Here is a 14,924-nt window from a genome sequence, read left to right as displayed (position 1 = left end):
AAACAGAATAAAACTTCAAACATTAAAAACTTCCCTAAACAATTTTGAAATTGTCCACCCTGCAGCCCAAGACACCCCCCAAAAAACATCACACATACATCACAGAAGGAGGCGGTATACAACAGAAATCCTGTCTTGCCATTCTTTTGTGATGGTTAAAACTTTAGTTCCTGAATCCAGGTCACAGGTTCACCCTTAAGGGCACAAATGTGCCCTTAGGACAGGATTTGCAAGCAAAATGACAATGGGAAGGCTTCCCCCATTTCCCTCCCTTACTGCAGAGGAATATTTGAGGTCAAAATGGCTTCAGGGTTGCTCTCCCACACTATTTCCAACACATGGTCCATATATTGACATATGCGTGCATTTATGAATATTTATTCTATATTTGAGACCTTAAAATTCTTATAACAGTGACCTTGGGCCTCTCAGCCTAACATACCGTTGTGTCGTGGCTTAAGAAGTCCAGATACGCATCTTTAAGAGAACAGTTCTTTATTCAGGGCAAAACAGGACTAGGGATTGGGGTAAAGGGAAGCTGTATTTATAGGAACAAGGCTTGGGTGAAGAAGGATACATTTAGGCGGGAACCAATAACACACTAACTTTCCGGCGGGACCCAATCATGCTGAGGATTGTGTTTGTCCCCTTTAAACAGACAAGTGGACAGTACTCCCGCCAGATTACAGAATATTTGAATTAATACACAACACATACCTCACAGAGTTGTGGGGGGGGGATTAAAAAGAGGAGGAAAAAACATGTACCCCATCTTAAACTCCTTGGGCCAGAGGTGCTAGTTTGCAAGGGAGACTGATGTCCCACAGGTGAGCATTGCACCTCCCCCCTAAGCTGTTCAGAAGCTTTCCAGGCCTTGGGCAGGAGGCAACAAGGGAACATTGGGGGACTAGCCTAGTTCCCTTAGTCGTGACTGCAAGCCACGGGGGATGGAGCAAGGGAAGGCAAGGGAGTGGCCTGGGAAGGAGAATGAGCCTGGAGGGCTGCATTTGGGTTCTGGGTGTGAGGGTCCTCATCCCTGCTATAGACCTTTGGTCTGGACCCCTGAGGGTTCTGATGTTCTCAAGTGCCGCAATCATCTCTCTCTCTCTCTCTCTCTCTGTCTCTTTGGGCTACCACAAGAAAGTGGCTGTTTGTTGTTTGACTTTTGATTTTCATTTTCTTTAATTGCACAATTGTTGCGTAATATATATATGATATTACTGTATACATATTTAAAAGAATGTGACTTCTGCTAAATATCTGCTAAATGTGCAGCACTAAAAAAGTGGTTTCTGCTAAATAAAGCATTTCCCCACTGCATTGATCTTCCCAAGCCCTCGGCGCCTCCTTATTAAACAGACAGGCTGCAATCCTGATTCCCCTTCATTTCCCTTCCTCCTGGTCTTTCTGATGAAGCCAGCCTCTCTCCCGGCCTCCTTCCATTGTTATCCCTCTTCCGCCCTCCTTCTCTCCCCCGAGGCTCCTAGGCGCGCAAACGCGTCCCGTTACGCTCCGCCCTCCGCGGCTCCTCCTCCTCCTCCACCTCCTCTCGCCGGCGATCACGTGCCTGCGAGCTCTTTGCCCATGCCCCGAAGTCGCCTCGGCGGCTGCTTCTTATTCATTTGTCGGCTCGTCTTAGCGACGGCTGCGCACAATCTCTGGCTGCCGCTGCCACTGCCGGTCTCGTTGCGGGAAACGGAGCCCAGGTAAGTCCCACCAGGCAGGGCAAAAGCGCCTCGGTTTGCCTTGCGGTTTCGGTTTCTACAGGAACGAGGAAACCGAGCTGGGTGGGCTTTGGGCGCTGATGCTGCCCCTCTTTGGGACACACGCGCCGCGGGGTGAACGTCGGAACCGGGTCTTTCCCCCAGGGCTGGTCCTGGAGATGGTCTCTCCCCCGCCGTCACCACCACCCCAGGTGGTTGACTTAAATCGATCTTTCCCCGACCCGCTTCAGACCGCTAGCGATGGAAGGCAGCGGCAGGAATCATACAATTGGATGGGACCCCTGAAAGTCATCTAGTCTAACCCCTTGCAGGAATCTTTTGCCTTAGTAGGGCTCAAACCCACACCCCCGGTACTGAGTGCGCGTAGGTTAAGAGACTTTAAGAAGAGCCCCGGGGGATTTTTTTTTTGAGAGATCTGGTGGCTTTCTGGCTGGGGTGCCTTTGTTTTAAGTGCCCCAGGGTGAAAAGGTGAATAGAGGAAAATAGTAGTAGTAGTAGTAGTAGTAGTAGTAGTAATAAGCTTGGTCGGTAGAGCATGAGAATCTTAATCTCAGGGTCATGGGTTCGAGCCCCATGTTGGGTGAAAGATGCCTGCGTTGCAGGGGGTTGGATTAGATGACCCTGGGGACCCCTTCCAACTCTTATGATTTTATGGACAACAACAACAACAACAACGCTGCTTTTGCTTGTCTTGCTGGGATGTCACTGTGATTCACCTCTGGAGATTAAAGCTCTTTAGCAAAGAGGAAAATGCACGAGGTCAGTTTGTGGGTCACCTCATAGGCGTGCCTAGCCTGGCATTAGTCACAGCTGATGGGGTGACGAAAAGCCTTGCGCTGGAAGGGATAGGAAGATTGCGCCTGCTTTTAGGTTTGGATGTGTTCCAGGTCATTTCCACAGGCACACTAGTCTCTCTAGGTAAGGGTGGGGATTGGGATTTGATGGCTCTCAAGAGTTGCTGGAATATATCCAAGAGTTGTTTATATCCTTGCTGCCCAGTGGCCCTACTGGCTGGGGGTTGATGAACTTTGGGAGTCCAGCAACTTTTAGGGGGCTACAGGTTCTCCATCGCTACTTTAGGAACTTAAGAAGCTGCCTTATAACTAAATCATGCCATTGATACACCTTCCTCTTTGCTGTCTCTTTTGGCCAGCAGGGACTCCCCAGAGTTTCATAGAGGGGTCTTTCCCAGTTTTTCTGAAAGATGCAGTCCCAATTTCTAATGGATATCAAAATTTTAAAAGTGAACGCCAATACTGTACAAAATGAAACCAACTTGGGCTATCTCGAGTAAATTGGGAGCCAGGCCACATCCAGACATTAATTGTTTGTGTTTTCATTTTGCATTTTTATGTTGTGAACCGCCCTGAGAACTTTGGATGTAGGCTGTTATAAAAATGTAAAAAATGAAAAAGTAAAGAAGAATAAAGACAAAATGAGAGACCTATAGAAAGCAATCACATTTCTAGTTAATATTACGCAAAAACAACAACACACAAATAAATGCTGTTGCAAAATAGAATAAAAATGGACTGTCTGGAATAAGGAAAAGTGGGATGCCAAACAGTATTCAAATAATTAATATGCATTTAGACCGAAAGGGAGATGGAACAGCCTCTTCCTGAAAGTTTAGGCAGCTGAAAGAAGAGGGGATATTAGGATTCTATGCTTCTTGGATCTTGCTTTTAAATGTCTGCGTCAACGCTATACAGTATTGGCTTCCTAGAGAACTTCTGTGGGGCAGCTCTAGAAATCAAGTGGGTAAATAAATATGGGGAAAGCAAATTGTCACTTAGATAAGGATCTGAAATATTTTCCTTGAAGCTTGCATTTGTTTTATTCTGGAATGCTTTATCTGATGTTTTAATGTGTTGCAAACTGCTTTGAGATATTTTCTTTTAAAAATATAAAGCGTTATAGAAATGAAATTAATAATAATAATAATAATAATACATTTCACTGCAAAAAAGTTGCATAGACATTCCGTTGTAGCCCACACAATGAGTTTTCTACTTTTGACAGCAATTGCAATGTACTGTGCTAGATGCTGTACGACCATTAATTGTATTTTTGTTGCTTTTTTTATTTCTTATAGATTGTATTTATTGCATGCCGTAGAATCCAAACTGTAATACAATGAAGCACAATATAAGGAATAATAGAAGCAATACAATTAAAAATCAGACTGATCTAGTAAATTGGATCAGTAGTTGGGATCCTTTTGAGGGTCTCCCTTGAGAGAGGTTGTGGGCTCTCCTTCCTTGGAGGTAGGATGGTCATCTGTCATGGATGATCTAGTTAAGATTCCTGCAGTGCAGGGGGTTGGACTAGATGACCCTTGGGGGTCCCTTCCAACTCTACAATTCTATGACTCTATAATTCTGTTTGACGAGCCAACATGACAGTGCTGAGGGATTGAGGATTGGAGTGATCATTCTGCGATACTATGGCAGTGGACAAATGCTGTATTGTAACTTTTGAACAAATGTGTTTTAATTGAAACAAATAAATTGGTACAGCTGTTTATTGCAATGGGTGTGCCATCTCTGATCTTCAAACACATCTACAGGCACGTTGTAGGCCACCTGGATGTAGCAGTGGTTTGTGGACCATAATTTGAGAGCTGCCACCCTGCATCTATTTGCTGTAGCGTTGACAGTTTGCACTGGGCTTAGGTGACTTCCACTTACTGGTCAAACACAGCCGGGCAGCTAGCAATAAACTGAACCAAAGCTCCCTATGTGGACCTATGGGATTGTTCAAAGGTAAAAGGTTAAGCCAAACAACTTTGGCATCTTGTGCAATTGGGCATTGTATAACACGACTGAGAATTTAGCAACGATGAACACTCCTAGCACAGGCAGCGAACTGGAGCTTACCTGGCGAGTATTTTCCATCAGTGGAAACTATAGCGCATTTGAAATAGCTGAAACTTAGATGGCCTCGCGTACCAGCAACTAATGCGCTTATATTGCATCTCTTGTAGTTTTCAACAAACATTTGAAGTTTTGACTGATCCGCTTTGGGTCATTGCCTGCTAAATCTGATCAGCAAGGTTGAGTGTACAAAACAAGCTCCCGTTACCCCTGGGTAAGTACTCATCGATGCACTTGAGATTTATATTCCTTTTCGAGATTACTGTGTGGTATAATATGCATTGCTGCCACAGCAAGTAATAAACGTTGTGGGCATTTACAGAGAGGGAACTGCTGCGATTGTATCAGGAGCCCCAGATCACAGAATAGGCTGGGGATGGGGGACCGGTCGCCATTCAGATGTTCCTACAGTTTCCATTCTCCCTGACCAATGGCCATGCTGGAAGAGGCTGATGGGAGTTGAAGTCCAGCAAGGGCTGGCTAGCTTGGTTGATTGGAGCGTGGTACTGATAACGCCAAGGTTGCAGGTTTGATCCCCACAAGGGACAGCTGCATATTCCTGTATTGCAGGGGGTTGGACTAGATGATCCTCGGGGTCCCTTCCAACTCTATGATTCTATGAAAACATATGGAAGGTCACAGGTTTCCCGGCCCTGGAATAGGCGGGCGATGCTATCAGCAGGAAGCAGACTGTGGAGGCTGTTTGTTTTAGCTGTTCTTCAAAAATTCTGAAGCAGCTCCCAGCCAACATTTCAGGAAACTAGTTGATGTAGGAGAACATTCAGGTGCCAAGCACCCCAAATCTGTGATTCTGCTCTCATGGTCTGCTATTCTATGGAGGCAACCGCTCTGTCCTCATTAGCAAGCAAGTAAGTCAAAAGAATGTGTCTTCTTGCCTCTTGCTCAATTTTGTACCCATTGACACTAGGTAAGAGGAACTGTTCTAACTAGATAATGCTTATGGCTGTGCCTTTTCCGATTCGAGGACATTTGCTTGTCCAAGTCAAATAAATGAACAGGAGTGCCACTTAGATAATAGTAAACAACCCCTTTTTTTTGTTGGCATCTGTCTGTAACAAAAATAACAGCTATGACAGTGGCTGTATAGGCAGCCTAAGATAAATACTTTTGCAGTCAAGAGCTCTCATTCTGTGTTAATAATCCATGGAATAAAATTTAATTTATTTAGGTTGGCCTAATTGGAAGTAATAAAGAATGAATGAACACCCATCTGGGTCTACCTGTCGATGGCCTGGGCATACTCAAAAGGAACACCAAACTGTGGTTTGGCGTTACATCAAGGGTAGGGAACCTTTGGCCCTGCAGGTTTTGCTGAACAACAGCTCCCACCATCCCTGCTGGGGATGATGGAAGTTGTAGCTCAACAACATCTGGCAGTTTCTAAGGTTCTCCACCCCTGTGGATTGTGCACAATGCACAAGCACAAGCAAGAGTCCCCGGGAGCCTCAGACGCATGTGCTCCCTCGTCCTCCTCCCTTCACATGCTGCGATTTCTAAACTGACTTCTGGTTTGTTGGCAAGCCGGAATTTGTTGTTACGTTCAAAGGCGGCAATTTCTGGTTTGCTGTAGTCATTGTTTACTCTTAAACCAGGATCTCAGACAACAGTTTGACACTGCTTTGAGAGGCCGATTGACACTGGTTTGAGAGGCTGGTTGAAGAGCAAATTATGGTTTGGGTATACTGGAGTTTGCCACATTTTGCTGCAACAGCAAACCATGGTTTTTCCCAAGGAGCTTTCTCTGTGTTTTCCTTTATTCTAAGCATGCATAGGATTGGTACCTTTGCCCGTGGTCCAGGCAGGAATGTTGCACCATTCTGCTTGTGCATGAGAAAGAGAGATGGGGGAACCTGTGGCCACCCATACATTGTCTTGTAGTATTCTTCGATTTTCCCCTACTATATTGCTCCTTCAGCAAGCCGTTGCTTTTGTGATTGATTTCACCAATTCTTGTGGCTTCTTAATTGCATGCCGCCTCTGGTAGGCCCACACTTACCTAAATAATTGTTTGGCATTAGTCAGAGGCATGGAAAATCTGAAGTAGCCCTGAGCACAGTGGAATAATTACGGATAGAGAGATGACACAATCTCGGGTGAATAGGTATTTCTCCTGCCTCTACAGTGCCCTAAGTGGCTGTTGCTTCGTCTTTCCCTTGGGAGTCAGTTCACAGGAATTACTTCGCAAGTGGCTCCGCAGTAGGAGGCGTTGCATTTGTCTTCTACAGTGTGCGGTGAGCACAGTTGCTAGAAGGCAGGAGTGACCAAGGAAGACCTAGGACTGATGTCAGGGTCTCAGTTATGATGCTAATTTAGGGTCCTTAATGAACGCACCAGTCCTAACCCTGGCTCCTCCCGATTTTAGCCAAATCATACGTCCTCTGCACCCTTCTAAAAACAGTAGCTCAGAGGGACCATCCATCACACGGCCTCTGCATTTTAAAATAATCTCTGTCTCTACCATTTGATTTTTGCGGAAGAAAATTTATTTTCCCCATATTCTCATACTCCATTTAGAAAGAGGAAAAACAAGACACGGGGATTGAATCTCATGTTAGACATGCTCAGAGCAGACTTGTTGAAATGAAAGGACATGAGTAACTTCGGTTTATTGATTCCAGTGGGTCTACTCTTGAGTAAAACTTAGTTGGCTCCAACACATTTCATTATGCAAGAAAGAATTCTATTTACCAAAAGTCTGACTAAGTTTCTGGAAAAGAAAAACATTGTGACACTATTCCAGTGAATATCCTGGTTCTCTTTTCCAGCTTCTTTTGCCTCGGGGGTTAAACTCAGTAGTCAATTATTTTGCATATGCACAACAACAACAATTAACTCCTGCGTAACTACTAAAGGAATGTGTAACTGCTAATTGTCCGTGTGTCATGTGGATGCATGATATTGAATCAGATCATCTTTTTAGTATCTTTGGGCAGGGATAGTGTGTTGAGAAATGGATGTGTCGCTTATCCCAAAAAATATTTTGCCAGGGGTTCCAAAAACAACATCCTGGAATGTTGTAAGAGTTGTTTGCCTTTGAAGGATTTTCGCGAAACCTTTTAACCCTTGCCACCCGTTTGGCGTGGGATGTCCCAACTTTTAGGAAGCGGGAAGTTCAGGCTATACATGTGCTCAGGAATTGCATAAAGATAATTGCACCGGCATGTTTAGAAACGAGTGGAACACACCCCACCAATGTAAATAAACAAGTTATTATAATGACAATTAACTCATTCTAATTATTCCTTAAACAATTTGTTGCATTTCTACTCCTTTCTTTCAAGAAGACAGGCATTGCCCTTCCACTAGATCTTCTTGGCAGCGGTTGCGATGGGTAGGTTTGACTGAGAGATAGTGACTTTTGTAGTGTGGTTTGTGACTGTGCGGGAATTTGAACCTGGATCTCTCTCCAGGATTACCCTTGAGGGGGGTACTGAAAAGCATTCTCAGTGCCCCATGAGAACTCTCAGAAGGCCATTGGACAAGAGTCTTGCTATCAAGGCTGTTTATTTAGTACATCTTCCAAGGACCTGAAAGTGGTGTACATGGTTCTCCCCCCCCCCTTTTTAAATCTTCACAATGACCTTGTGGGGTAGGTTAGGCTGAGAGGCAGGAACTGTCCCAGGTTCACACAGCAAGCTGCGAGGATGAGTGAGGATTCAAACCCTGGTCTCCTGGGCCATAATCCAACCACCCAGAGATGGAAACTAACTGGGTGCCAATCGCGTTTCACGACAGGCCCAAGCAGCCTTTTGCAAGGAGGTGGAGACGTCTGGTCACCACGTTTTGGCCACTAGCATCTCCATGTGGCTAGTTGGCGCAGCTGCACACATCAGCCGGTCTGTGAGGCACCTAGGCATTCCGTTGTGGTGACTGAAGCCGAGGTTTAAGTTGCCATTTGGCTCCCAGCTTTTAAATCTCAGTTTCTAACACTGTAACCGTCAGACCACACTGCCTCTCGCATCTTGTTTTTCAGCATAGCCAACCAGATGCCTCCATACCTGCCAAGTTGCTGTCAGAGAAATAAGGGACCGGGCCGGAAATAGCAGGCCGGAAGTAGCGCTGCCGCCATTTTGGAACTGGGCGGAGCATGCTCAGAAGTGACTTTTGATGCTGCTTTGCCCAGTTCCAAAATGGCCGCCGCACCAGAAGTCGCACTGCAGCCATTTTGGAACTGGGCAGAGCAGCATCAAAAGTCACTTCTGAGCATGCTCCGCCCAGTTCCAAAATGGCCGCCGCACCAGAATAAACCGGGAAAAAACAAAAAAATCTATTTTTTCAGCTAGGAACAGCTGGAAAAACGGGGATTTCCTAGGGAAAACGGGAGACTTGGCAGCTACCGTGTTTCCCACATTTTAAGACACCGTCTTATATTTATTTTACCCAAGAAAATAAGCCTATGGCTTATTTTCGGGGGGGGGGGGTGTCTTTTTAATTTTTTTTTAACTGTAATTACGGCAGCCAGCGTTGCTGCTGCTGGGTTCCGGAGGCAGCCTGCAGGGTCGGTGCCCAGCTGCGCCGGTGCTGGACACTGGAGAGAGCAGGAGACTGAGCAGCCACTGCGGCATCGCGCTGCCAGAGACTCGCAGCCACTGAGGAGCTTGCGGCGCCGGGGCTTGCGGGCAGCTCTCGCCTTTCCGCCCTTTCTCCTGCTCCCGGGGGAGACGTGGCTTCTATTCCCCATTGCCAAGGAAACAGCCCGGGGGAGAGACGCCAGAGCTGAGGCGCCCCCCGCCCGCGGATCCCACGTGCCGCCGAAAACGGCAATGCTTAGGGCCCCCCACTCCTCGCCCGAAGTGGAGTAAGGCCCCCCGAGCGGTCCAGGGCTTGCTTCCGAATGCGCAGGGACAGGACTGCGCTGTTAAACTCTTTGCAAACTCCTTGCCCAAAAGAAAGCTGTCCTGCAGAGTGCCGGATCGAGGAGCCGGTCTGCAGAGTCAGCGCCCAGCAGCGCGGCGCTGGATTGAGTAGGCGGTGCTTCGTGCGGAGCTGCTGGGCGCCGACCCGGCAGGCCGCTTCCTCGATCTGGCGGCCTCCCGGGTTGGCGCCCAGCAGCGCCGCGCGGAGCACCGCCGGTCTGTAGAGTCAGCGCCCAGCAGCGCGGCGCTGGATTGAGGAGGCGGTGCTTCGTGCGGAGCTGCTGGGCGCCGACCCGGCAGGCCGCTTCCTCGATCCGGTGCTCCGCGCGGCGCTGCTGGGCGCCCACCCGGGAGGCCGCCGGATCGAGGAAGCGGCCTGCCGGGTCGGCGCCCAGCAGCTCCGCACGAAGCACCGCCTCCTCAATCCAGCGCCGCGCTGCTGGGCGCTGACTCTGCAGACCGGCTCCTCGATCCGGCACTCTGCAGGACAGCTTTCTTTTGGGCAAGGAGTTTGCAAAGAGTTTAACAGCGCAGTCCTGTCCCTGCGCATTCGGAAGCAAGCCCTGGACCGCTCGGGGGGCCTTACTCCACTTCGGGCGAGGAGTGGGGGGCCCTAAGCATTGCCGTTTTCGGCGGCACGTGGGATCCGCGGGCGGGGGGCGCCTCAGCTCTGGCGTCTCTCCCCCGGGCTGTTTCCTTGGCAATGGGGAATAGAAGCCACGTCTCCCCCGGGAGCAGGAGAAAGGGCGGCAAGGCGAGAGCCGCCTGCAAGCCCCGGCGCCGCAAGCTCCTCAGTGGCTGCGAGTCTCTGGCAGCGCAATGCCACAGTGGCTGCTCAGTCTCCTCTCTCCCATGCCCAGCGCTGCTGGGAGCCGACCCTGCAGGCATGGCTTATTTTCGGGGTATGTCTTATATTTTACAAAGGCTTTAAAATCCTGCCATGGCTTATATTATGACTCCGTCTTAAAAAGGGGGAAACACGGTATGGATGCCTCTGAGAAGCCTGTAGGCAGGAGAGTTCTGCCTAGCAGATCCCTTTTACTGCATGCTAAGAATGTCCAATACCCATTTCCTAGATCTGCATGCTTTTTGAGAGCAGACCTGCAGGGCAGCTCTGTGCCTTGGCTTTGCTCCTGGAAAACCCTGACTGAAGGCCTCTTCCGGTGCTCCTACACATCAGACTCTTACAGCAGAGCTTTCCAAACTGTGTGTCGGCTGCGGTGTGCAAGTGTGTCGCACAAACACTCCCCATGCACCTCCCAGGGCTGGAAAGGGGTTGGTTTAACCCAAGCATAGGCAAACTCAGCCCTCCAGATGTTTTGGGACTACAACTCCCATGATCCCTAGCTAACAGGACTCGGGGATGGTGGGAATTGTAGTCCCAAATCATCTGGAGGGCCGAGTTGGCCTATGCCTAGTTTAACTTCTGGTTTGCTAGTAAAACTGAATTACTGTGTCACGGAATGATGCATGTCTAAAAAGTGCGTCACCAACATGAAAAGTTTGGAGATCTCTGTCTTACAGGAGTATAAGTAAATAAGGAGAATAACTTCTTCTCTGAAGAAGTGTGCATGCACACGAAAGCTCATACCTATGACAAACTTAGTCAGTCTCTAAGGTGCTACTGGAAGGATTTTTTTATTTTGTTTTGACTGCATCAGACCAACACGGCTACCTACCTGTAACTAGGAATATAACTGTCTTCTGACTTCATCTCCCCTACTTGTGCTGGACCCCTGAAGAGGCGCCAAACGACAAGATCAACAGCCTTCTCATTTATTGCTCTTAGCCATTTCTCGGCGCAACACCCCATGACTTTATTTTAAGCCTCTGTTTTCATATGCTTTTCTTTCGACTTCATTAACTCCTGCACCCAGCTGCAAATGGGCAAGAGTGTGCTTGATCCCTTCAGAGCTTGTTACTAAGTACACATGCATTAAGTCCGCATTTACAAAGAACACAACAGAAGACTCATGCAGAAGCTTTCTGCCCTGCCCAGATTGCCATGTACAGTAGCTTGAAAAACAGCTGATCAGTATTTAAAGTGGCCTATTCCCAGGCTCATCTGATGTTGAAAGGAAGCCCCTTTATGTGGTCTTCCCTAAGAAAGTTGCAAAACTGTGAAAAGTTTCTTCTTTTGATGATTGCGTCAGGCTTTGTCTGGGCACATGCTAAACTTCCTGATTCTCAACTTTGGGCAATGGGATAAGAATACTGAGGAAGGAAATGCCTTGCCCCATATTTTCTTAAAGATTGTGAGTTATTTTGGAATTGCCAAAATGTTACATAAGTTTCTTCCACTGTTAAATAATGAAAGGAAACAGAGTCAGTTGGTTGCCACATCTCAGCTTGCCGAGTCCCGATTCATTTTCTTTTTTTGCAGCAGAAAGTGTCAGTGTCAGCACACTCTTGGAAATTCCTTCCTGTCCTGGAGGAATATTTTTTGGGGGGGCATGCTAACTCTAGGCTGGCCAAGGTTGTGCCGATCAGTTATATGTAAGCAGTGCGGGTTTTTGCACCACGTAAACTCGCTTTTTAAATGATCTTCCTTAAACTGAATAAATTCAGTTCATTATTATGAATGAGGGAAGTGGCTTCTTGGAAATGTTCTCATCGGTGGTCAAGGGAGAAACAGCCATAAAAAAGGTGCTGCTTTAGCAGGAGCATGGAATGAAATTTGAGAAGTAGTTTGGCTCTAGAAATCCTATAAAGTGGCAGAGTTGTAGGAGGTGTGCAGAACATGGCTCCCCTCCCTCCCTCTCTCTCTCTCTCCCCTGAACCTCATAGTTCCTGTGACCTCCTGTAGGGAGTAGTTCCTGCCATAGTTCAGGGAACAAGTTTTTTTCTCAGCATTGCACCTTGCCTTATGTCAGAGAACCATAGTTAACTTTCACAAGCAGAACACAATGGAAAAATTTGTTCCCAGAACTGTGGCAGGAGCTACTCCTACAAGAGGTACGTATTATTACGCACACCTCTTGATTACTCTTGCAAGGCTAATGCAATTTTAGGCTGCATTAATAAGACCATCAGGAAAGCTCTTCCAGTCCTTGACCCAAATCTACCCTTCTATTAGACCTGATCCTGTCCTCTGGGGCACAAGGGAGCAAGTCTCTGCCCTCTTCTGTGTGTCAACCATGCAGGCATCTGAAGAATGCCTTCATGCTCCCCCTTCGACCTTTCCTTCTCCAGGCTAAAGGTACTCAGTTCTTTTCATCTTTGCTCATAAGAATTGCTTTCCGTTGCCCTGCTGCTTGTTGTTGCCTTCCTCTGAGCCGATTTCAGTTTGGACAAAAAGATCACATTCAATACAGCTCTGTAGTAGTAGCTGTTGTTGTTTTTGTTGTTGTTAATCTATTTTCAATGCTTGCCACTTTTATTTTTTAGATATTTACATGCAGTTTGCAAGATGACACCAAAGCATGAAAAACAGGTAAGTGCTTCAATTAGTGTGTGTGTGTTGCTTTTTTAATTTGGAAGGGGGTGTATTCCTAGAAATCAAGAACTTTGTTTAATACTACTAAAAGCAGAAATGTTCTGCAAAAATGCTTCTGAATTGATCAGCCACTATTCAGCAAACAGCTTTCAACTTGGGTGCGACTATATCACCAACCAGCAGTGAGTAAGCAGGGCAGCTTATATCTGGGGTAGCATCTTAGGAGACAAAGTAGGTTGTGTAATTGCTGCAATGAAGAGATGGCAGAAATAGTCCCCCTCGCTTGTATGTTGTAATGCAGCGCATGGGGGGAAGTCACAAGTATCTGGCTCTTTTGCAAGCAGGGGTCACAACAAAAGACAATTCTGCTGACATAGGCCGTTCCTCAATGCTTGGAAGCCAGTCTGGAAGACCTTTGACCCTCCAGATGCTGCTGAACTACAGCTCTCATCATCCCTGGGCATTGGCCATGCTTGCTGAGGTTGATGGGAGTTGTAGTTCAGGACAGCCAAAGGTTCCCCGCCTCTCGCTTATAAGAGCCATGTGTACAGACTGGCTCCCAGACAGGAGTTGACTCCTGCTATGCTCCTCCTTGGTCCTTTTAGCTCAGCGTGACATGGCAGCTAAGCCAAGGTTAGACTCAGAGTGCCATCCAAGCTAAGGATTGTGGTTAAGGAGGGGAGACCTTAACCGCGATCCCAGATTCTTGGATCTCTTGCTAAGCCAACCTTTGGCTCAACTTCCATGCTGTGTTGAGCTAAAGGGACCAGTGAGGGGGGCAAGCCAGCAGCAAATTACACCAAGTAAGCTGGAGTTGACCATTAGCAAAAACAGGATCTGCACAGCAGGGTCAGGCCTAATGAGCACAGCAACGCATCTCCGGCAGGACTTGCCCCCTTGAAGCAGTTGTGGAGACTGAAGGTCCCTGACTTCCCACAGCTGCCTAACTCTCCTCTTCAGTGTTGGTCCCACCCAAGCAATCTGAGATTGTGCCTGCATGAAGCTAACATCTCTGCTCTTTTCATGCCTCTCCTGGTTCTGTGAGACCAGGGGGGCTTGTCGCAGAAGGAGGGAGAGACGCCGGTGCCTCTTCACCAGACGGCCTCATCTCTGCCTCTTGGCTTCCCTCCTTTCCTGCTTCTGATCCTGGGCTTCTCTCTGCTGCAGAGTTTTCCCCCACTCAGTAAACCCTGATACCTCTTCAGCTTCTGACACCACCTCCTCCCAGTCTGCTCCCTCTGACCACTCATTGCTGTCCCACCACCACTCCCCGAGCTCTGAGTCTTCGCCAGCTGATTCCTCTGCATCCAACCAGTCCGTGACAAGCAGGGAGGAGCAAATGGGCTGCAAACTCTTCCCCCAGGACCTAGCTCATTCACACTGAACCATGGTTTAGTGTGAGGCAGTAGTTGTGTTCACACTAAACCATGGTTTAGTGTGAACGCAATTACTGTCTCACAGCCTAATGTATCTCAAAGGATTGTGAGGATAAAATAGGGGGCCGTGCATATCACATTAAGCTCCTTAGAGGAAATATTGTCAATAAATACATCCCCTGCTTCTGCAGAATCACGGCACGTGAACCCTCTGGGTTATCCTGAGTCAGACCAATCATCCAGTGCTGTTTCCTTTGATTGATGGAGGGTCTGTAGCCCCTTAGAACGAGGTCATTCTCAGCTTGACTTCTTGGCATCCTGCTAACTGGAGACTGGGGGGTGGGGCTGAACATGTGCTCTCCCACTGATCAGTGGCCCTCCTTATTGTCCTCAACATTGCTCTCACATGGGCTTCCCTTCCCAAAACAAATTTATTGTGCAAATAAGCCCATAAGGAGGGAGTTCCAAGTTGCCCTTGTTAAACGCTTGCCGTTTGGGGGCAGGTAACAGCCAACAGCTGTTAAAATGCAGCACCCCTGTTACGTTACTGCTGATGGATCTTCCCATTAAAAAGGCATTGGAATCAAGGCGCAGTGGCATTAAGAAGAATTTGCAGTTCATTCATGCAAGCAGCA

The 14,924-nt window shown here is 47.7% G+C and overlaps 1 protein-coding gene across 4 annotated transcripts in view; it reads left to right on the top strand.

Moving 5' to 3' along the window:
* Positions 1-1,538: 1,538 nt before the first annotated feature.
* Positions 1,539-14,924, top strand: part of SNX10 (sorting nexin 10) — a 42,039-nt gene continuing 28,653 nt past the window's right edge. Inside the window, exons 1-4 of one of the 4 annotated variants that reach the window (XM_035129287.3) lie at positions 1,562-1,706; positions 4,711-4,814; positions 12,554-12,676; positions 12,865-12,910. In XM_035129287.3, coding sequence (XP_034985178.1) covers positions 12,887-12,910 — 24 coding nt within the window. In that variant the 5' untranslated portion in view covers positions 1,562-1,706; positions 4,711-4,814; positions 12,554-12,676; positions 12,865-12,886. Of the gene's footprint in view, positions 1,707-4,710; positions 4,815-7,910; positions 7,953-12,553; positions 12,677-12,864; positions 12,911-14,924 lie in introns of those variants that run through there. The other 3 variants (XM_035129286.3, XM_060280700.2, XM_088653368.1) reach the window with 3 other exon arrangements.

Source organism: Zootoca vivipara, chromosome 11 (assembly GCF_965207765.1).
Source record: "Zootoca vivipara chromosome 11, rZooViv2.hap1.1, whole genome shotgun sequence".
In the NCBI taxonomy this organism is placed as follows: domain Eukaryota; kingdom Metazoa; phylum Chordata; class Lepidosauria; order Squamata; family Lacertidae; genus Zootoca; species Zootoca vivipara.
This window is presented reverse-complemented; position numbering and strand designations above follow the sequence as displayed.